We start from the raw sequence: 24,294 nt of genomic DNA on the forward strand, positions 1-24,294 counted from the left end.
TTTTTAGCCACCTCTTTCTACAACAGCATCCCTCTCTCCCTGCTACTCCCCATGTTTTTAAGGAAGAAAGCAAGAAAAAACTCATTTCTCTTTCACAATAGCCACTTTCACATGCCCATATCATGCCCCAATTCATACTCCCTCCTTAAGAGTCATCAAAAAGTGAAAAGCTCTGAGTGAAGTGGAGGCTAAAGGGAACATCTGACACAGCAGCGTTCCCAGAGGCAGTTGGCAGCGGCAGGTAGAATATATCTGGTTCAATGTAGACTAAACAATCTGCTGTTTAAAAATAAAAAATTTAAAAATCTATTCCCTTGCTACCTGCTCTGAGACCTCAAAGAAGGATATTCTAGCTGATGTCTGTGGCATACGGTGATGTCCTTAGGTTGGCACTGAATTTTTGTTCCAGCTATTCCAGCTGGAAGAGCTTTCTGCAGATACTTTGGTGAGCAGTCATCACCTTGATTCCTGACCTCTAAAAGAGGCACGTGCAGCAGTTCTGTAGCTATGTCTTTGCTGACTTGAACATTGTCAGTCAAGGCAATGGGCAGTCATTTTTGTGGGACTTGCAATTTTCTGTATCTGCACCAAGTCTGCTGTCCTATTCCAGTCACTGGCATGATTTGAATTGACTGGAAGAAGTACAAAACTGTCCTGGCAAAATAGCCTGGGGGTAACCTTTGCTGGGGAAAATGCAGTTTTTCAAGCTGTTTTTCATTCGTGAGGAGTCAACCGCAAGCCTACTAACTCCTCTTGAAATCTTCATGTAGTTCAAAAGCCACAACAGTTTGCCTGTTCTGTGGCTTGTACCTGGGGGTTAAAATCACGTAGCAATCTGTGTGCCAACACAAAATGCTGCCAGGCTTGTGGCACAGCATCAGCATTGAACCTGCATGTCTATTTCTTACAAGACATGCGTAGTTTGTGTGCTGTAACTTGCTGCCCCTGCTTAGTGGTCAGATGTTTATAGAAATTCAGTGGAATTCTGTTTCCTGATAAATGTAGTTTAAAATTGGGGTGTAATACAGAATTTTGCTGTTTACAGTGGGTTTAAAAATCATTGGAGTAAAACATTTGCAACTCCTATATGTAACTGTTTCAAAAAACCCGATGAAGATATGATTTGATATATGATGCTATTGACCTTTATCATAAGAGACTGAGCTGAGTTTTTTTGTCATGTCATCTTAACAGAGAGAAAGGTAGAGAGTAACATTTTGTGTGTTATAAAATGCATTGTTTCTTCCACTTTAATTTTGGCATGAAAATGTGGAGTTTTCTTCCACCAGTTATGTTTTTACCTTCAACAGAAGGGTTCAGGACCTTTAAAGAGGAAAATATTTTGCCTGTGCTAATGGCAATGTACCAGTGAAGACAGTATAAACAAACAAAATCTGAAAAAACATGAGTGGAAGTGACTATGCTAACAGTTTAGCAGGTTGCAGAGTGAATTAGAGGCCATCTGGACTCATCATTCAGAAAAAAGTCACTGGAATGCTGATCGTCATGGGAATGCTGTTAGTTTGGGGGTTTGTTGGGGTTTTTTTTTATCTTTGTAAAGGAAATTTTTTTTTGTCTTTATAAAGAGTTAGTAGTTTCCAAAGGACAATTCTGTCTGCAGTTGTAACTGTTTAAAATTTCCTTGCAGTCTGTAAGGAGGGAAAAATGTTTGGTAGTAGGTCGACCTTGGAGTTGGAATCAGAAAGTCCAGTTCTGTTCGAATCTTTGTCATGTATTTTCTTTTATCCTGGACAAGTCACTCTAGTCTGCCTTTGAGCTATTCCAGTAGCAACTCCAACTGGAGTCAGCTACGTCATTGGGTCCTTTTCAGAGTTACCATCTATAGGGTTATTGAGTGTCACATACCATATTTATACATTCTGTAAGGACATATGCTCTTCAGTTGTCATATGATAATATAGTATTTTATTTGATTAAAATTAAAGCAAGAAATAGGCTTCTTATTATGGAGACAAGCTTTAAAATCAGATCCAAGCATAAAATGAAGGCTTGAATCCTGCAGGTAAATCATCTGCCATGAGAGATATAAAGAGGAAGAGAAGCAAAGAAGTCTAAGGTTCAGAATGGAGATAAGGGGATTTTGAAATCACCAGGCCAAAGTGGAGAAGACAGGCAGCAGTTTGATCTTAGTTCTTAAAAGGAATTTAAGGAAAGTGAAAAATCTTCTAATAACATGACCAGGGTGAAGTAGATACATAAATGTCAACCTAGTTATTCCTTCTCCTTTCTACCTTTCAAAAGTTTGAAACTTGTGCTTTGATTTATATACAGGATGAATTATGTCCTCGAAGAGCATTTTTTTAATTTAAGATCTTAATCCTGCTAGCACTTGGGTATGTAAACAGATCTGTTGACCTCATACCAATAAATTATCAATCCATTTTAACAGATAGAATCATAGAATGGTTTGGGTTCCAGGGACCTTATAGGTCGTCTAGTTCCACTCCCCCCTGCCATGGGCAGGGACACCTTCCTCTAGACCGGGTTGCTCAAAGCCCCATCCAGCCTGGCCTTGAACACTGCAAGGGAGGAGGCAGCCACAGCTTCTCTGGGCGACCTGTGCCAGTGCTTCACCACCCTCACAGCAAAGAATTTCTTCTAAACCTACCCCCTTTCTGCTTAAAGCCATTACCCCTTGTCCTATCCCTACATGTCATTGTAAACAGTCCCTCTCCAGCTTTCTTGTAGGCCCCCTTCAGGTACTGGAAGGCTGTTGTAAGGTCTTCCTGGAGCCTTCTCTTCTCCAGGCTGAACAAGCCCCAACTCTCTCAGCCTTCTGAGAGGTATTCTGGATATGTGCACATAAATATTTGCAAAATTAGCACACTATGTTCTCTTTATACTAATACCTCAAAAAATTAAGTTGATAATGCTATATAACTACAGCCTAAGAACTATGAATTTCTGCTGGCAAGCAGTCCTTCTCTGTTTGCGGTGTATTTCTTTAGTTTTCTTTTTCCTTTGTGGTGTTTTTTTTTCTGTTCTTTACTTTTGTTTTTCTTGCTGTGTTTTGCATGCACTGGGAGAATGCTCTGGCCCAGATCCCCTTTACATTGGGCTAAGAACGATGGTGGTTCATGGTTGTGTCCCCCTCTCTATGTTGTAAAGAGAAAGAGAATTATTTTTCCCTCTTCTCCTGCATCCTCCAGTGTATTGACTCAGTGACTCCGGGTATGGGAGCTTCCATGTGATAATAGGAAAGTGTTTATAATTGCTTTCAAAGTACTGAAAAATTGTCATTGTATTAACTCTTATTAGAGTTAATCCTAGTTGGAGCCTGAGCAGGGATAATCAACTTTTTTCATTCCTTTTTGCCACATAGAGAGCAATAGAGAAGATTATGGAGAAGCAATGACTAAGGAAAAGGCAGGAGAAAGAAAAATAATAGACCAGGACGAACATGCATTGGGATGTGTACAGGATGAATAAAGTTCTTCTCCCCACTTTGAAATAAAAAAAAAGAAGGGAGGGCAACCACAACGTATTTACTAATCTCGTAAGAATTGAAATATTGCTATAACACAGTGAGTAGACTACTACCAATTGCTACCAATTACAGGAATCTTGGGTCAAGATGGGAGCCCATCATTCTTGTCAGCCTTCCAACAGAGGACAATGCCTGAATAATAATCTTCAAGATCTTTTATATCATTATTGGAGAATAACTAAATGTGTCCATCTGTTGCCATTAGCCATCTTTCACACCCTACATTCATGCTGCATTTGTTCCATGTGCACGTTGGTGTGGGACACGGTCTTTGGATTTCTCTTCCTCTTCTTTTTTGAGGGCTGCGATGCACTGGCATTCATTAACTTTAATATCGGTCTTGTTAGTTTATCCATCAGCTGGCAGTGGGGTTTTTTTCTGGAAAATGGAAATCAGAAAAGATAAAGAGAAGTTAATTAGCAAAGTTGATTCTTTGAACTGAGCTGTCACAACATGACCATCACAGATGGGACTCAAGAATGAGAGCAGCAGATTTACTGTGCCTTAATCAATGTAACATGATGCCTGGCAAATGCAAGAATTGAACCCATTTTGAATGAAACATTTTTAAGCATGCATGCCTAAGTGTTCTCTCAAATGTAATCAAAGCTAGAATGTTTTGTGAAGGTCCTCAATAGCTTTAGAATGAATATTGTGATTGTAGAACGGGAGACTAGAGATCAGTTTGTTTTCAGTTAAGTTTTGTTTTGTAACTTGGATTTTGTAACATGGATTTGACATGACCAGGCTTTTGTACCACAGGTCAGTGTGCAATTAAAATTGTAACTGTTGTATATGGTTGTATCTCCTGCTGTGTTGACTTGAGCTAGTTTTCACTGGGTCTGCTTCCGTGTTGGAGGCATAAGGAGAGGAGCTGCAAAAATTTTCAGATAAACATCTGATTTAACTGGTGATTATGCTGTCTTCTTTGAGTTTGTTGATCATCAGATACTTCCATTTCGGTTTTTAATTTTAAATGCTATTGCTTGTATCTATTTTCAGAATGGTAATTTCTATCTGGATGGTTTAAAGACAGCAAAAGTATTTTTTTTTACCTGTTTTCAAGTAGTGAAACTCAGGGCAAAGAACAGGTAGTTGTCCAAAGTCGCATAGTAGCTCAGCTGGAGAGCCAGAGCTTCACTGATGCTTGCCTCCCTCTCCCTCGCCTCCCCCACCATCCTTCCCTGTCTGTCTCTCGTCCTCCCTCTTCTCCAGCTGTATCCTTACTTCTTTTTGCTTTATTCCCTAACTGAAGAAAGCTTCATGGTGTCTCAAATTCGTAGCTACTTTTCTGCTGCTTCCGACTATCAATTGTACATGTGCAAGCAGCCATTCTAAGACTCAGGACTGCATCATGAGGATGGGGAGATACAAGAGCCCCCTCCTTTTCTGCTCCTGGGAACAGATGGAGATGACTGAGGAGCTGTCTGGAAGAATAAAAACCTTTAAGGGTTTTCAGTTATTGAATTTCTTCCTTTGCAAAAGAAGTTTGTTTACATCTGCATCAAGTTGCTGTCACAGTCCTCACTGATTAATCCTATTGAGACAGCCAGTACACCTCCTGGCTCTCCTGCACATTTACATTGCTCTGTTAGAGTGTATACATAGATGTATGGCTGCTAGAAAGCATTGGTGGTGATGCAGGAAGTTTTGTTTGCTCGTACAATGTGTTTTAAAAATAATACTGTACTTGGTTAGATGAAGACAACATCTGTAGTCTGTTTCTTGAGGCAGATGGTAGATCAGAGAATAAAATACATTTGATTTGTAAGGGGAGGAGAAATGAGTAAGCTGAATTGAAATCACAAGCACTTCTTTTTCAGTATGTACGATGAAATTCAGATTATAATACATCTGGCTGATTTATACCTACCTCTCCATACTTTTCACACCATGGTGTACAGTAGTTTAATTGAAAAATGGGCTTATGGTAGGTGTAGTCATTTAGCTGCAGTTTAAGCACAAAGATTTTAGTTAAAAACTGAAGTCATTGCATATGACCTAAAGCACTACATAGAGTTTGAATTTCACTGGGCTGTGTAAGGTTTCTGAAATGTTTTATTTCAAAGAGGAAAAAGACAACATAGCTAAGGCTGAACCTGTAATTTCTGAGCAGGAAGCAATTTCTGGTGCATTTGCAAATGCTGCACTGTGTGAAATGCATGGGAGAACAGTAGATGATTAGCTGCCTTCAGTGCTACAAAAATGTGCAGAGAACTTATTGTTTACAGTTCTAAGTCATGTTTCACAGTCAAGGATGACTTTCAGACTCCTTTTCTCGGACTTAAGAAACCTAGACCTTTTATAACGATGTTAATAGGATTGCAGGTTTTCCTCTCTGCATCTCTTTTCAGAGTCACTGAGGAAAGTCAGACTATGTGCTCTGTCCGAGTGTTTAGGAATACTAATGAGAATAAGCTCCCCTTCCTTTATTTAGAGAACTAAGATGTTTGGACTGTTCTTGCTGATATTTCAGGACATCCAAGCGGAGATTGATGCCCACAATGACATCTTTAAAAGCATTGATGGAAACAGACAGAAGATGGTGAAAGCCTTGGGAAACTCTGAGGAAGCTGCACTGCTCCAGCACCGGCTTGATGACATGAACCAGCGCTGGAATGACCTGAAGGCGAAGTCGGCTAACATCAGGTAAGTAATGAAAATGTCAAGACATGAAGGGGCGCAGTTGCTGTCTTCTCAAAGGCTTAACAGATATGACCACAGCATTGAAGTGAAATCTCCTTTTTCTTCTGTAAAGGACCCCTGAACACAAATATAAAAACTTGGTGCAGTTGCTCGCCATGCGGGCTTAACTACTACTACTTCTCTCTCCAGAGCTGTGCAGCTGTAACTTGGGGATTTGTACTAAATTTTCCAGGAAGTATGTTGAATCTGTCCTTGTTATAAATCGATAATAACATCAATGAAGTAATTCTGTTAATCTACAATTTCTGTGAGGAGAAATCAGGAGTTTGTTGTTGGTTTAGTTTTTACCACTGAAATGAAGAATTAGATACGACTTGCATCTTAGGTGTCTTGACCCATATTGGTAGTAACTTTTCTTTATTGATGCTGTTCAATTAAGAAGTGTTTTAAAATACGTATTAATCAAGGAATGCATTTTACAGTTTTTTGGTCCTACCAGTACCAAGCTCACTGACTGTCCGAGTGTAGTTATTGTTAAAATCTTTGCGATGTCATTTTGGAAGTACATATTACCATATTCATTAATGTGAATAAAATTCCACTTTAAAATGAATTACATAGAAAAGGATTTCTAGAGCTTTTAGTTACAACTGTTTTGCTTGTTGATTAAAGGAAACTGTTCTTTTAATAGAACACAACGATGTTAAGCATTCCAAAGGCCAGAAAAATGAGTTGAGCTCAGAATTCAGGCACAAGAGTTTGAAAGAGTGAGATAAAGGGGAATACATGACATTTATATTTTGTCTCCACTTATCCCATCACCAGCTTGCTAAACAGTGAAGCGAAACAGGTAAATCAGCTCCATGAATGTCAACAGGCAGAGCTTGGCCCAGAGGAACCAAGCAGTTCGGTGGGGGTCTTGCAGAGACTAGCCCCACCTCACAAGTAGTTTAATGCAAGAGCTATCAAACTTAGGCTGTTTTGAGCTCTACTCAGAAATAAGTCAACAGGAGAGAACGACAAAAACTTGCTCGTAAGATAATAACGTAGCAACTGTGGAGTTCAAGCAAGAAAAATTCAGTTGCCTGGCCTTCCCTGGGGTTGATGTTAATTTGGGAGAAACTGATGGCCAAAAAAAGGGCCATCAAGCCATTTACCCTGGCCTGATGTGAGTTCCAAGACAGCACTACAGAGACAGTGATTGTGCAGTGAATGCTCAAAAAAGTGAGAATACTGGCTTTTCTAAATACAGGCCCATCTTTTCACTTCTGGGTGGATATGGCACCTACATCCTACTGCGCAGCATTGATGTTTGCAATGTTTGTGTTACTCTGCTGGTACCTGCAGTGCTGCAGAGCCACAAGTCACTGAGCTACAAATAGAAGACAGGCAGGGAGGAGAATACTGGAGCAAATATGAGAGAAGTAAATTAACCTCTTAAGTCTCAGTTGCTGCTGAAAGCGGTGTAGTGCTTCTGAGTTCATGTATTTTGCCCTGTTCTTCGATTGCAATTCACTTTTCTAACTCTTGCAAGAGTGATGAAAGCCTTCATAGGGAAATAATAAAACTTAGAACTGATATGAAGTCAGTGTGTTGATGTAGCTGTTTGCCTTAAACTTTTGCTTTCTTGGTGTATCTTATTTCAAGGATGAATTGGAAAGCAAAACTGTATGGATGAATCTTGTGAGAACAGCATATAACCTAACTGTGTTAGATACTAGGACTGATGATTGAAAAATCCAATCGTTTTTTTACGGGTTTTAGCTTAGGATAGTTCTTCTGAATTAAGGTTTCTCTAAGTTCTTTAGAATATTTTCAGCTGTGTGTACATTCTGTTTATGTTGATTTTTAGCTTCTGAAAGTACTGCTTTTTCTTGGGGATAGTATGACTTTTTCTTCATCACTTCATTCCCCAGAGCTGATGATGCTAGTCACTGTGTTGAGTTTAGTTCCTGGCTTCTGTAACTACTGTAACTAAAGGGAGTTCCAAACTGAAAAAGCAGCACCCTTGTGACATATTTTTAAATACATGGAAAGTACTTAAACCTGTACTTGTAGTGACTATGACACCACCCAAGAAGACTATACCTCTCGCTGAAATTACTCGTAGACTTATTCACACTTCTTTCGTTTTCTCTCTTTATTACCTAATTCCCAGGAAGAAAACAAAGCTGCAGATTTGTGCGGATCTGTCTTTTAAAGCCCAATGTTTAGGCGAGATTCTTTGCTCCTGGGGAAGGAGATGCAACAGTGTTACTGTTTGGGGGAGGGTAAATGTAACAGTATGGGAGAAACAGAGAAGGATTCTCTATATTTAGACCACCCACCGATCATTTTTATGCCATGTGTTCTCTTGTCCCTCAGCAGGAGAAGTGTTACTTCCATAGCAGAAGCAATAGCTGAGGAGGTCTCCAGCTGTGAAGAGAGCCTCGCAGGGTCAACAGAAGGGGAGTTATGTCAGACTTGCTGCTGTTCTGGATGATTTTATTTAGCCTGTGCAAAGGAGGGTGCTCTCAGTCTGGTCAGCTGGATGGGAGCATCTGTGTTTTTCAGGCTCATCCAGGATTCCCTTAGAAGCGCTTCTGAGTACCACATGGTTGATGCTGGGGAATATTGTTGCTCCAACCAGTGCTCAGAAACAAACAATCATGTATAACTGACCTATATATTTTATATATTTTTATTTTCCTCTTAAGCCATCACTTGACCTGGCGAATCCCTGGAGATTGTCAATTCATTTGTCGCGTGAGCCCAAACACCTGAAGCTTTTTTTCTAGATTGTATATCGGTGGAAGTACCAATTCCAAAACAAACGCCAGAAATCCTGTCTTTGAAAGCAAATGAGCCCAAGAAACATTTCAGAACTTTAACATAGTTTATTGTCTCTCTTTGATGCTGTCTGTATGACAAAAGTAAACATGATACTAAAACTTTACAATGAAACACAAATTGGAGAGTATCTTGGTTCCTCTGTTCCTGTGCAGTGTTTGCTTTGAATGGTGTTTACTGAATGCATGTGTCTCTGCTCCCCAGGAGAAATGAATGCTTGTGTCTACTCTTCAGCTGCTGCTGCATCTCACTTTTGTTTTCAGTGTTGCTTCTGATAAGATTGGAAGGGTAACATTCAGGAAAAAAGCCAGGCTGATGTGATATGTTTTCCCCTGTGTATTTTTTCCCCCCTTAATGCCTTTCTGACCTTTCAAGAGAGAGGTTAGCTCACTTTGTGTTCAGAGAAGAGTTTTTAAGTCCCTGTTAGTGTAGTCCATTTGCTCTCTGCCCTTTACTGCTCTACCCCCACAAGTTGAGCTTGCACTGGATTTTGAAACCATGTGCTAGTGACATTTTGCTGCTGTCATTAATTTGGCGTGCAGATGGGTAGTCATTAGCAGTAAATTGCAATGCATTTAATCTAGTATCTTATGTCACATCATGCACATTAATATCAAAATATGTTTTTTCCCTATTAATATTATTGTACTGTATGTTAAATTAACAGTGAGTCACCTGTAAATTGTCCTTTAAGTAGTTGCAGGAGTTTTTCCCCTCCTTAGAAAACTCCAATGCATTTTGTATACAAGAATTCTGCTAAGTAATTAGAGTGGAATCTCGAAGCCTCAGAGAGTGCTAGTTTTTAGAGGCGAGAGCTGCTTATGTGTGCTAGCTACAGTAAAAAATCACAATGAATAGAGATTTCACTATCAAATGTACAGGAAGCTATAGATCTGAACATCTTAATTGTGGTTGCTCCTAGAAATTTGTAAAGATACTTTATTTTTATGACAATCTGCGAGTCTAACAGCAAAACTGTAAATTCAAATGTGGGCTGCATTGGCTTAGATGAGAGGGCAATGTCTCTTCTCTGCCTGATGAATAGGGAGTATTCCTCTGTTTTCACTTCCAGGAAGGAGGGTTGGTTCTAAGTACCTAGCACCTGAGAGTAACATACATGCAGTGCTTTGAAGCTTGGTATTTCTGAGGGCATTTTTTACAGGATGTCAAGCTAGTTGTGAAAAGAAGGTGGTAAACATTCTACCACCCTGTGCTGTTGGGAGAGTGTCCCTGTGTATGGCTGGGGGCTTCAGGGACCAACTATGGTGAATGCTTCAGCTACAAAGCAGGTACCTTGTGCACTAACTGCAGAGTTAATACCGTCCGTATGGGGAGAACAAGTTGGTTGCTTTGAAAGTAGTTCTGATTAGTGAGTATTTAAGAACTGAAAAGAGGCCAGGAGCTGAGACACTACATTTCACTCAGGAGCAGCTGGTCTGCAAACCAAGGCCTGCAGGACGCTCTTCCCCAGTATGCATATGACCGCAGATGCAATAGCTTGCTTGTAATTCACTGCAGGGCAGGATGCTGGCTCAGCTGTTCGGGCCTGGGCTACGAGTAGCTGGCTTGAATTCAGTGTTGAAGGAAAGATATTAGTGAGAGCAATAAGGGGCAAGAGAAACTGTGATGCACAAAACTGTAGGCAGTAAAACATCGCTTTTCTTGCTAAAAGTACTTATTTTTTTTTTATTTTTCCACCAAGTAGTTACCTAGGCGCTTTCCTGCATGAAGTGAGGGGGAACAGGTTCTCTGCCTAAAGGTAGTTAGTTCATCCTTTTCAGAAATGTGATTTTGTTTTCTTTGTATCTTTTCCTGCCATACACTCTTACTCACTTCTTTATTGGTTCATCTATCCTAGCATCACCCTGAGATCCCAGCATATGCAAACTTAAGCTTGCCCTGAAATTAACCTTGCAGCACATCACCCCTTCAATCCAAATATTGTCATATCAGTCCTAAACATTCACTCTAATGCCATTTGAGATGATAATACAAGACTAGCCAGGTGAAAGTTTCAAGGTGAGTGTTACAGTGAATCAGGAAAAAAAAGATAAAAGATCATGTACAAAATAGGAAAGCAAAAAGGTAGGAAACAATAGTAAAATTCAGTTCACTCATCTGTCAGAAGTGGAGCAGGAAGGTGCAAAGTTGGTGTCATACTACACTGAAAAGCATTTAGCTCTATTCCATCACCTGTGTGGAGGAAGAAATTCTTGTTTACTGGTAAAAACTAATACATGCTGGTCTCAAATTATTCTATCACATAGTTGAAGATTTCACTGCAGCTGTGTAGGCATTGCCATAAAGTCAAGGTTTTTTTGAAAATTATAGAAAAAGATATTGTGGAATATGGGGTTTTCATCAATTTAACTGAGGGACAGATTCACTGTGTTAATTCTTTAGTAATTCACCATCGATGAAAGATGATGTATTAAATATTCTATGTCATTGATACGTTCAGCACCACAGACAATTTACTGTTGATCACTGCTGGGAGAACTTGTTGCTTTTGCTGCTGGGGCATCAAGTTCCTGTCATGAAAGAGATCAGTTTTACAGTGCTTTAGTTCACAAAATGACATTTATACTTCATGCACTGCAGTGGTGGAGTCATAACAAAATACAGCATTTCTTTATGTTGCTTAGACATGCAGCGTTCAAGGTTTTAGATAAGTTAGAGCATCAGGTACATATTTGTCTGTGTTCCCCCATTTTTCGTTTGGTACTTTGATTTGCTGTGCAAAATGTTTTGAAGTAGAGGTTTTTTAACAGAAAGTTGCTTTGCAGTTAAACACTTGACACATTCCTGTCTTAATGATGGAGTGATTTTATTTATTTGTTTCATTCCCATGCTGTTTTTGCCATTCAGGTCTTTAAAGATGCTTCAATGTTGTTTCACAGGGCTCACTTGGAGGCCAGTGCAGAGAAATGGAACAGATTGCTGACATCCCTGGAAGAGTTAATCAAATGGCTGAATGCGAAAGATGAAGAACTAAAAAAGCAGATGCCTATTGGAGGGGATGTTCCAACCTTACAGCAACAGTATGACCACTGCAAAGTAAGTTGCTTGAGTTTTATAGGTAAATATGCTAGTTTGAATAGTAGAGTGAAGCAAATTTGAGTACTGGACAAATGATGAACTCTTCCTAGCGACTAATTTCTAGATAAAAGCTCTAGGTCTCCACCCCTTTTGCTTCTCCAACTTGCCCAGTAAAGCACAACTGAGATACTGTCTGTAAAATTTCATCTAAAGGATTTCTGATACATATGTTGAGTCCAAATACAATTTTTTTTAATGTTTCTTGATGTTTTTGGATCCCTGGCAAGTAGAACTGCTGTTTTACTCAAAGTTAAGGGAGGCATACAAAAGTAAGAACGGAACAGGAATTGTGAAAGTATTGTTGAATGTAAATTCAGTAAATTTCTGTCAAGTGGCATTGTACATGTTACTACATTGACCAGTAATAGCAGCCCCCCTCACTGCCCCCGCAGATTTATACTGCAAAGCTGGGTCAAATATATTTTTGAGAACTAAGCTTACCTGTGCCTTGTACTGTTGTAACTATGACATGTAATTTCAGCTCTCAAGTTTTGCTAGTTCTGTTCTGGTTTTGTACATAATAGGGTATTAATCACAAAGTATTTTTTGTCAATAGAAAACTGTTGCGTCTACAACATATCTTCATTCATATCGAATGTAGAGTCTGTCTCACCAGCTCTGATTAGTAATGAAGTTAGGACATATTTGCCATCGGACAAATTAATTCTAGTAAAGCTGGTTCTGTCTTACCATTGTATTTGTACTTCTGTATGGTGTAAACAGGGAAAGAGAACAAATGCAGCTTTAAATAAGTAATTGCATAACAGCTGTTCTCCCCTCTGCCAAGACAACACTGATGTCTTTTCTGCTGTGGTGTTCAGGGAAGGCAAAAATTGAATTTGGGAAAACAGTGGTACAGAAATACTCACTTAGAACATTGTGAGGAACTACAGAAAATGTAGCCTGACATGAGAAGCACTATCGAGACTTAACTCCAAAATAGAAGAGCTTAAGGAAATCTGCATATGTTTCTCCTTAATTTAGTCTTTTAAAGTAAAGTTATTAGCATCAACTCAGGATGATTGTTTCTTGAGAGTTCATCTCTTCCTGTTCTTATCCACTTTAATCATGTGGCTCTGTTTGTAGGCACATCTGCTGTGAATGTTTTATAATGATGAAATGGTGGATTACCAGTGCCAAAGAGCAATAAAAAGCTGGAACACATCCAAATATGTTTTGAAGGAGGTCAGTGGGAGGTGATAGATCGCTACAGGTCCTTTTCTAAGGGCTTTTTTGTGTCTCATACTAGATTATAGTATGTGCATGATAACAACAAATAATACTGGTAACGCCTCTCATTTGAAGGTCTCAAATCGGTTTATAAAAATGGGGTTTTATATGTCGTTTTGAAGTAGAAAAATTTAGGAGAAATGATGCTGGATGGCTTATTTGGGTCACTAATGAACTGCAGCAGTGTGAAGGACAACACTTCTGGGTTGTTTAATTCTTGCCCTTATATTTAAAGACTAATATTTTTTTTAACGTGTTGAGGTTAAGAATCTAATAAGTGCATTCAGGAGCTTTTAGAGATTATACTTTCATTTTTCAAAAAGACAATATTCTTGCAATGTCACTGTGAGTATTCGATATAGTTGTCCAAGTCCAGTATTAATGGTTTGCAATAGCACAAAGTTAAAGGGACCCTATATATCACTTTGATTTTTGTACACCTGTGCAAGCAAACGCATAATATTCAATTGCGGATATTTCTTAGATAATGACTGGACAATTATTTTCTAACAGTTGTTTTGGTAGGAACCGAGATTCCAGTATGTCATGTGATGATACTGTGCCATACTAAACATGAATTATTAGCACACGGCATTTGAGGTGTTGCTTATTAGACGTTGCCAAAGGAGGGGAGCAGGACCACAGCTGTCAGTTGGTTTAATTCTCCATGGCAGCACTTCACTGCTGTTTCTTAACAGGAACTATTCATTCCTTGTGGAAGCTGCAGCTTACTAATAAACTACATCAAGATGAAAACTTGTGTTTTTTCCAGCAGAAAATGAAAAGTGGAGAAAAAAAACAAAACAAAACCCAAAACTCATTGGAGGTCCTTCTTCCACTTCCTCAGCATAGTTAAATGATTGCTTGGTGTGGTTGAGGTGTTGAATAAAAATACCCTTGTGTTCTGAGTTCAGCTGGGAAAGAGTTCATTTTCACAAGAAGCTGGTTGGGCTGGCCCAAACCAGGCAGTCAAATGGGATATTCTGTACCTTGTGATGGCATGCTCAGTATTTAAGTGCGGAGCTGGCTGAAGGAGGGGGATTTGCTACTCGGGAGCAAGCTGAGTACCAGGAGGTGGGAACACTGCATGTTGTATATGCTTTTTATCAGTATTATCAATTGTTATTTTCTTCTCCCTTTGCCGTTCTGTTAAACTGTTCTTATCCCAACCCACGAGTTTTGCCTTTTCCTTCTGATTCTCCTCCCCATCCCACCAGGGAGGGGGAAGGAGTAAGAGAGCAGCTGCGTGGTTCTTTATTGCCAGTTGAGACCAAACCACAACAGTTTCTGGCACTCAGCATGGGGCAATTACTGTAGTTGTTGCTTGGGTGCCTACCTCAACTCTGTTGTCCACAGATGCAGTCTGGGTCCCTGACTCAGCCTCAGTCTTCTGAGAGTACTGAATTGTGGCTCGATAGGCACAGGCCAGGCCCCAGTACAGTGCTAGAAGCTGCTGGTTTTCACTGGGGTAAACAAGGAACCCTTCTATCAGGTGGCGCGTCAGTTTGCCTGGGTTGTTTGCCTGTTCAGGTGTAAAATCCCAGGCTACGAGAGGTGATAACCATTCTAGGAACCTGCCCAGATCCTGCCACCCAGGGACTGGCTGTTTCAGGGCACATTTCAGTATTGCCTCACCCAGTATCTGTTTTCTCTTACACCAGGACGAGACCACGTTCCACAAAACCCATAATATGCTGACAGTATTAATTAGTAGTATTAAACAGCTCACATAAGGGTGAACAAGGACCTTGGGAGCCTGCCTAATAAATCCATCCACATAAATCCCAGATAGGGAGAGGGAGATGTATTCCCTCAATCCTTGCCACAAGATGGTTTCCACAGCACAGCAAGGCTGTCAACACCAGGACAAAGCACGTATATAAGAACACATAAGTTTTATGCCTGTGATTACTTCTTTTATTTTTTCTTTTTTCCTTTTCAAAACCTTATGCCAAATCCGTTCTTCAGCAGATTCTTCGTAACATAACTTTTAGATTCCACACTGTCAGCCACTCTGTGCCTTGTGGGGTATCACTGGCTGCTGTCACTTGCTTTGTGTTTGAGGGGCTCCTTGTAGAATATGTATCCTGTGTTTAGCTGAAAGTTTCAGTGGAGATATGAGGTGCAACTGTATCAGATAAACATTGCAAACATATGACTTTATATATCTCTCATTCTCAAGGATACTTCCTGTATTCTCCTTCATCACTGGCTGTCCCAGTACTTCTTTAAACATTTGTTTGCCCACACTTTTTCAAATGTTAAACCTTCCAAGCATTTAATGTTATTTATAAGATTTGCTTTTATTCAACTGTTTTTTTTAAGATCCCACATTGAGCTGTGCAGCACCACGTCAGCTGGCCTTGAAGAGGTTCTCCCCAGGCCTCCCTAAGCAAGGGCTGGGTGATTCTGCTCGCCTCTTTGCAAACTGAGCGGTTCAATACTTCACTTTCTTTCCACTCCTCTGTGATCCCTTTGCTCTTATTTCCAGGTTGCTTACCTGATCTTGTCCTTGCTGACACTTCAGAATGTAAGGGGTGAAACAGTGGCTCAGCTCTGCAAGATTTTTCTGGGTCCTCAATTTTCTTGTATTAGCATTGCGTTCTGCCTGTAGTCATTCAATAATCATTCTCCTTATTAACCTACTTTTTTTTCCCCTCAAATACATGAAGTGGTGACTTGTTTGCTTCAGCTTAATGACACTAATGTTATTGCTTTTTCCCTTTTAGTATCTCCCCACTCAGTGCTTGGCTTCAGTAGTACTAGATATTTAAATAAATATGGTATTACGTGACAGTTTGGGTTAGCTTGCATTTTTTGTGTGCTGCTGGGGTCTGTTTGGACAAGAGGAGAGAAACTGTTTTTGCAATTTGATTATTAAACTTGTTTTTGTTTTAAATATCAATCATTCACCTATACTTTAAAACCAAACATTGTCCACAGCAATGTCAGTCACCTGAATCAAGGCTACAGATTTAGCCTATATTTTCCAGATTAACATAAATCTTTCTGGATGTAGGAAATATTCATAAATTATGGACTGGTTTTTGTGTTGTTCCGCCAAACTTCCATCATATGTAGTAGTTCATAGTCTCATCACATACTAGATGCCAAGCACAGCGAAGCAATGAGCACATCCCTTCTGGGCATAAAGTTGTGCTCTTTGTTTTGCAGTGGGTAGGGCAAGATGAAGCTTAAATAAGGGAGTGTGAATTTCCTATTTTAATTATCCTCAAATTGTCTTTGAGAGTGGGTTGTGGTGGCAGTCCCAAGAATAATGGAAAATTTGTAAATGCTTCGGGACACTGAGAGGAAGTTTAGAAGTACCTGAGTTAAAAAGTTATTGGTATGAAGTGTACCTATAGCTGAGGCTACTTTCACACTCCTAAAGTGCAGAAAATTCATCTGTGAAGGTACTGACACAGGGAATGGATTACAGGAAAAAGAAAGTGAAAGCAGCTGCCTTTTCAGAGTTTATTGCTAGTGTTTTTTCCATAATTCCAGTTTCTCACTGTTGCTTGTTCTTACCAGCTCAGGTTTTCCCTTTCACTGTGTTTTTTAACAGTCTGCCTTATGAATACCCTTTTAGGATTTTTAAAGTGTGTGATGCAAATTTTGATCAGCTACATAGACCATGCAAGAAAAAAAACCCACCAAAACCACCACCAACAAAAACACCACCCCACCCCACCCTGCAAAATCCCAAAAGACCGCTCTTATGTGGATACCTTATTCTGCCAAAAAAGAAAAGCTACAAAAGTGCCACAACAAATCAGCGAGCTGGCTTTGTGTATAAGGATATGCCTGGAGTCCCACCGTGTATAAGAGGCGGCGATGCAAATGCTGACACCTTGTTCTCTGGAGATGTGCCGAGAGCTTTCTGCCTTGCTTTTCAGCTGGAAGAGTTCCTGACTGTAGCGTTTTGAAAGTGTGCTTTTGCTAAAATACAAAGACTGCCTAAATGATATAAATCACTGTGGTTTAGCTTTCAGAGAGAGAACAGGACATTTCAAATTAAGCAGAAATGAGTACCTTCTCGCATAAATCCTGTTGGCATCTGTCTTCGTAAATGAACGAATGTCTAGCTAATACTAAATAATGCATGCGTCTTGGATCACAGAGATGCTTAACTTAGCTTCGTTTGGGCTTAGAATGAATTGGCCAAGGATCTGTGAATGTTTGGTAATTTTATGTCTATGGATGGGTCATTAATATTTCAGATATTCTTTAAACTTCCAGGGGATGCTGTCTATGTATTTCATGTTCCACATTCAGTTTGTTAAAGTAATCAAATGATGAAAGTTGCAAGTATTTCTTTCTGTTTTACTTAGCTATTGCCATTTTATCAGAAGTGTTAGCAGAGCCAACCGGAAACTGCTTGCTACTTGTTGTTATCCCTTCAGGGTGTCTGTAATTCCATTGTTCTCTTTACCAGCAGGAAGTGTCTGTGAGGAAAAAACATTTTTCTACCCTTAAATTCTCTGTGCTCTTTCAGTGTACCCGCCTGACTTTGGGCAGTGGGCTTGTTCTTGAATTAATTCCTACTTAATTATTCTAAGTTTGTTTTTCTTGGATATTTTCTATATTAACATCTGCTTCCATGTTAGAGATTATTAACTATAAGAATCAAAACATAATTATTATGTTATCAGTGCTGCCCTAGTCTGTCCTTTTAATTATAGTCTAGAAGGGTCTTTATTAATTTGTTACACATCACATAAGACATGAAGCACACAGAAAATCTGTGCTGCATAGAGGTGGTCAACTGAAATATTAATTTTGACTGAATTGTGAGTTGTGAGGGGGTGAGAAAGAAGAATTAAAGAGTCTGTGGCTGGAAGAGGAGGATCAATAATAGAGCTTTTAGCTTAGAGGAAGAGCTGCAACCTGGTCTGATGTACAAGGGTGTGACTGAGGCAGGAGCTTCACTGTTCTTTAGCACGCTGCTGTGAAGTGGCTCTTCAAAGTAAGGATGTGTTTTCAACAACTATACACTCTATCAAGAGGAGAAATATCCTCCCCTCTAGTCAGTCGGCATTACTGAACAGTTTGAGAGCTGCTTAAGTAAACTTGCAATGGTTAGGACGTTTTAAGGACTCTTAAAGTTTTAAATGGTCTGCATATTTGAGAATTCTGAAAGTTGATTGTTGGTGAAAAAAAGAGATTTTACTGCACACAGACAGTACAATTCATTAAGCTTTTACTGAGACTCTTTTCTTTGAGGTGTGTTTAGGAGGAAGAGGTGGAAATTGTGGGTGGGAATATTTTCTTACAAGAAAGGAAGAGTGTAATTAATGCCTGAAGTTAAATGAAAGTTCTCAAGTGGACCCGTCTGTCTTAAAGCCACTGCTTGCTAAGGATTTACTCAAATTGATTTGTTACATGAACAATTCAGGTGTGTATCACTCCTAGGGTATTTGTCCAAAAGAGTGATGTGTAAACAAAAGCATGGCACAAAGAATGAAGTGTTAAATTAAGTTGTCAGTGCAATGTATTTTTAACTTTGACGAAAAAAATGTTGCTTCTGGCTGTATTTCAGCTTGTTCCCAGAAGTGTGGTTATCTTGCAATGTCAGAAAAGTTGCAGTGGATCCGTACTTAAAATAATACATAACCTGAATAATGAAAGAACAAAAATATTCTGTCACTAATGCAGAATAAAACAGGTTATCTTACTGTGGAAAAAACAATTGATAAGCACTTTTTCAGTACAATAATAAGATACTTCTGTGGGGTTGTCTTTTTAATACTATCATTTTGATACAGATATTTATCAGTATATGCATCTCATGTTGCTCTTTTCTAGGATCCAGCATGTTTGTTTTAATTGAAGACTCCTACATAAACTTTTAAGACCTCGTTGTGTCTTTTTCAAGCCACTGAATAAAGCCTATTCTTCTTCAAGACTTATAGTTATCCTCAAATACCTGAGCGGATTTTCTGACATTGCTATGGAGAGAAATATGTGTGACAGAAATCAGGCTTACACTGCAGAAACAACACAGTGATCAGCATTTCTCTCTGTCCCTTAAAAGGCTGCAATGAGTCCAATGCCACTTTGATATCTTCTTGTGTCACATTCTGAAAGACCCCTCTGCTTCTATCATTGTTGGTAGTCGCTCTTCTAATGAGATCTCAGAGTACCTTGATGCACTAGGATGTACCAGATCATCTGTTTCCACTCCCTATGTCTTGAGCTGGAAGACCATGACTGGTGGTGGCCTGGCCTTCAAGGGTGAGCCATGTGCATACCCAGTGAAGGTCATGTACCACAAGCATATTGGTGACCCGTTTTTAATCTCTACCCATAAGACAGCTACCGTGTTCCCTGAAGTACCCCTGTTCATCTCTGTGTTCTTCTGGCTCCATTATATCCTTATGGAGGTGTAGTGACTGGTGTTGTATGTGATACTTAGGAAGAAGTTGCATCAGTGTTTTATACTGTAGTAAATCAATGGCTTTTTGTCTTGTCCTTTCTGACAATGCTCAACATTTTATTGGCTTTTATTTTTGGTTGCAGCTGCATATTGAGCAAATTGTTTCAGGGACCTTTCAATGAAACTCCCAAAGCATTTTTTCTAAGCTGTAACTGCCCAGAAAAGTGTTCAGGGATTTCAATCTAGTGGATGCTTTAAGATCGCATGGTGTTTCAATTGCATTAAAAAATGCTGGGTATTACCTGAAACCTAAGGACAGTACATCAGCAGATGAGCTTCCATACTGGATCAGAGAAATGGACTGGTACAAGGAAATGACACGGGACATTTCTCTGAATGCAAATATTTTTTTGCTGAGGTCTGTTTTTCCAAAGGCAGAGAGCCAGGAAAAATCCTACCAGCACAGCAGCAGTGAATCTGTTTTTCTAACTGCAGAGAACTGCTAGAGAGCCACAACGAACCGTGGCCAGTGCTGTACTTTTTTCAGGAGCTTTCATAGCCTGTATCAGGCAGAACTGAAAACTATTTGTCCTGCTCATACCTTTCTCATTCTGAAACCAGTTTCAGATGATTTCTGTATAATCACAGAATCTTCTCAGGTCCTCTTGATTTTTCTGTAATTTTATTTGATAAATTGAACCAGTAAGAAGAAACATACTGTATTTAGCAAGGCTGTTCACTTGTCATTCAAGGTGTGGAATGGATCTTGCAGGGATTACTCCAAATCTTTTAAAAACCTCTTTCCCTAACTGACGCTTTTCGGCATGAATTTTGTGCAACTGCTAAAGCGTTTTACCCTCTTTCATTGTGTGTTCCCAAAGGGCAGAGTCCCCTCTGCATCATTGCTCTGGAGAAAACCGAACGGGAGCATTCATTTATGATGTGCTCTATATTCCTACATACACAGTAAGAGAGAAACTGCTGTCACTTGAAATTCCTTCTGAAACTGCATTTTTCAGGCATGGGCTGGTGAAGAAGAATCCGTTTTATTTTCTTTTAAGGATCTGTTCATCTAGATCCTGCTTTTTGTTGCTGCAGGCAGACTCTTTAGGGGAGAAGAATATTTATTCCAGTTAACTCCTGAACTATTGAATCCTCAATCCCTTGTTATGAGAGCCAGTAATCCACCCTAGGAACATGAACAATAAATTGGAAAAATTGTGTTGCCATGGCAGCTGCCCACTCCTGTTTTCATGCAGATTCTTGAGATTAAAGGCTAAGCTTCGAAATGTGTGTACAAAATAGGGGAGGGGATGGGATTCTGCTTTTTCTTATACTTTGGTTAGTTTTCCCATTTTTGTTTTGTTGCTTTTTTAGAATGCAGAAGAAATGAAAGGGTAAGTATTGGTTTAATGGGCAAGGTAACCTTACAGGGGGTGTTTTAGGATTTTTGTCTGTTTACAAGAACTCTTAACCTCAGCTATTAGATGTTCCTAGAAAGTTACTACACATCTGTATCTTCTGACCTGGGTTTCAGTGAAATTCTCTCATCCAGGGTGTGGTTAGTCTGAGGGGCTGGGAACTGCTAGGAATGTTACTAGAAGCAGCTTTTTTTTCCTGAAGTTCTGATCTTTGAAGTTTAGCAGCCAAATGGTATCTAAACCTGAAATGGTGCTTAAACATTTGAAGCCTTCTTTTTAGGAAAACTGCTGGAGGTTACGTTTGTGCTAACGTTTCCTGCAAAGTAAATTCAGTGCAGTGCTTCAGAAAGGTGTCATACTGGGATTAGGATTCGCACTCCTACACTTTCAGCAGCTAGAGACCCTTACGTACTACTTGGATATATTCAGACTGGTTAGTTGTTAGGGTGAAAAAGAGATTGGGTTTTTTCTTTTAATCAGATTCGGAACCTGAATCCTCATCTTGTGAGGCCAGTAACATGAGCCCTTTTCTAGCGTCACTTAAAGTATGGCCAATGTTGTCCACATCAGATGACTCAGGCTACTCTGAGCGTCAATAATAAGGTACAATTCCTCTATACAGTGTGGTGCCTGATAGGCCTGCAATGTCTGCAGTTGTTCCTCATGGAGTTACTGAGATTACTTTGTTTTAATCAACAGTTTACTGAATTCTTTTGAGCACAGTGTAATTTAGGTAGAAAGTATTTGCTTGTGCAAGATGGCTGTTACTTGCTTGTGGTGTTTTGGGTTTTTTTGGTTTGTGTTTTGGTTTTAGGGTGTTTTTTTAGGCACCTCTTTCTACAAGAGGTGCAATGTTGTCCTAACAATCACCTATTTATTACTAACAAGCTATTTCACATGCTTGGTTGCTCATCTTATAATTTACTCCCCTGTAATGCGTGAGGACATTTTAAAAGCATCCTGTACAAAAACAAAGATTTCTTGAAGGTCCTTTCTATCTTCTTGTTTAATGATGATGTAACATCACGTCAGGGCTAGTAGTGTTTTCTAAAGTGATTGCAAGCACTGTAAATTAACTGGCTGTGAAGCTTTGTAGCCTGCTCTGCCAAACAGAGAATGTGTGTGCAGTAACATGACATGAGCAGCCTCTTCTGGCCCTGCAGTGAATGAAGATCACTCTTCACTCTAGTTTTTGATTGTCAGACACACCGTACTATTACTGACATGTGATCGTGCTAATGACAGATGGCTATTGTTTGGATATCCCTATACCCTGTTTCTCTGCAGGACAGATTTCAGGGGCATGTAGGAAGCTGCATAGTTCTGCTGAACTTCTAGCCAATGTGGACTGTTGGTTACAAGAACAGGCATAGCCTGTATTGAGAAAGAACATTTTAAAGGCATTCTCAATGAACTTAATAGCTTCTGATGCTAGTAATTTATTTATTGTACAGTATAATTTTAATCTTTTAGACCTTCCTTGTTAAGTGAATGTGTAAATGGAGAGATATTTATCCCAGTATTTGATGGTATAACACAATAGACCAGTATTTCCCAGTTAGTTTCATAATATTGTCATTGGCAATTTCGTTTTTTGCAAACAAGTATTTATAAGCTTTAGAGAGAGTAGCAAACTAAAGCCATAAATCATTAAGTAAATGTTCTGATACACTTCTTTTCACTTCCATTTGAAGCTGGAGTGAGTTTTATACATTCCTTCCATATTACTATTTTTTACTCTAAAAGTCCTGACATAAGTAGTACAATAGATAAGAAAATCCACAGAAGACTACTTCTCCCTTGAAGCAGCTGGTTTGCAACATACATCCTTGAAGAATTTCTAAAATCTGAAGTAAAATCTCTTGACTAACAAAAGCACTATGCTTATGATTTTATAAACAGTCATTAAAAATGCATACTGTTATAAATGTGTGATTCACTTGGGTGTAAATTAAAATTTTCAGTACCAAAAGAGACCTCAGTGATTGAATCAAATCATTACTTTTAATGATATATTTTTCATTAAGTCAGTGAAAGAGGTCAGCAAGAATTCAGAATTAGCAGTAAAAGAAAAGTAAATACTAAATGAGATAGTTTTAAAGAAATTACTGGAACAAATACATCATTTTTCAGTTAAATATTACTTCAGGTGAAATTCTAAGAATTTTTTTTTTTTTCCCCTTACTCTAGGTTTTATACAGTCTGTATTCGTTCACCTTGGAATCAACTTGATGTGAAGTCTTTTTTTCCTTTTTCTTTTCTTTTCTTTTTTTTTTTTTCTTTTTTTTTAAGTAATAGCAGTTTGTACTTTTTCTCTTTTGTGGCTCCATCTCCTTTTTGAATGATGAACCTGCCTCAGAGGGGATAGGCTAGAAGTGTGTAGGCATTCACTGCCTTAAAGGGATCAGATTCAAGCCAGGGAAGAAACCCTCCAACTGAACAAAATGCTAAAAATATAACATTTTGGTGCTGTGAAAGAAAAGAGGGAAGACTGATGTGAAAATATTTTTATCATCAAATAAATGCAAGGGAGGGTGAAGGTGTCATTTTTAGCTAATTGCTGATGATGTCTGACAGTTGTGCCCTCTGCATTCTCTGCAGCTGATTTTTCCAGCTACAGTCGTGAAGCAAAGAGGCACTGTGCAATGCTTCACGCTGACATCACTGCTGTGGTTAGTGTATGCCATCACACCGGGTATGGAGACTTTCAGGAGCCTCAGTGCCTGATATAGAAACAAGTCCTCAGGCTCAGACTAAAAAGTAGACTACAATCAACTTCCCCCCCCCCCAGCACTACTGCTGCAGTAGTGACTCAGAACCCTCTAAACTGGGAGTAAAAATTATTGCTGAGCAGTTGTAACCTAAATATTGAATCTGAGTAGTATTTTCTAAATTTAATAGACTTTTTCTACAGCTAGGTGCTTAGTAATCCTGACAGCTTTTTGATATAAATAAAAATGAATGAGAACTTGGGATAATGTCCAGTTATTTAAATTGTGAGGATTTTGAAAGTTTCTAGGCTTGAGTCATCAAAACAGGCAGTGCTTAGCTTGTTTATATAGAGCACTATTGATCTGTTGATTCATTTTCAACAGCGCTTATAACATATGTAGAAATCTACATATTTTTTCTAATTAAATACACAGAGAAAGGAGATGTATATTCATCATAAGGATTGCAGAGTT

At 39.1% G+C, this 24,294-nt stretch overlaps 1 protein-coding gene across 4 annotated transcripts in view; it reads left to right on the forward strand.

The window, feature by feature from the left end:
- Positions 1-24,294, forward strand: part of UTRN (utrophin) — a 394,109-nt gene that overhangs the window by 254,229 nt on the left and 115,586 nt on the right. For all 4 annotated transcript variants that reach the window (XM_075413727.1, XM_075413726.1, XM_075413728.1 and 1 more), the window contains 2 exons: positions 5,985-6,157; positions 11,884-12,040. In XM_075413727.1, the coding sequence (XP_075269842.1) occupies positions 5,985-6,157; positions 11,884-12,040 (330 nt within the window). The remainder of the gene's footprint in view (positions 1-5,984; positions 6,158-11,883; positions 12,041-24,294) is intronic.

The sequence above is a fragment of the Opisthocomus hoazin genome, chromosome 2, assembly GCF_030867145.1.
Source record: "Opisthocomus hoazin isolate bOpiHoa1 chromosome 2, bOpiHoa1.hap1, whole genome shotgun sequence".
Lineage (NCBI taxonomy): Eukaryota > Metazoa > Chordata > Aves > Opisthocomiformes > Opisthocomidae > Opisthocomus > Opisthocomus hoazin.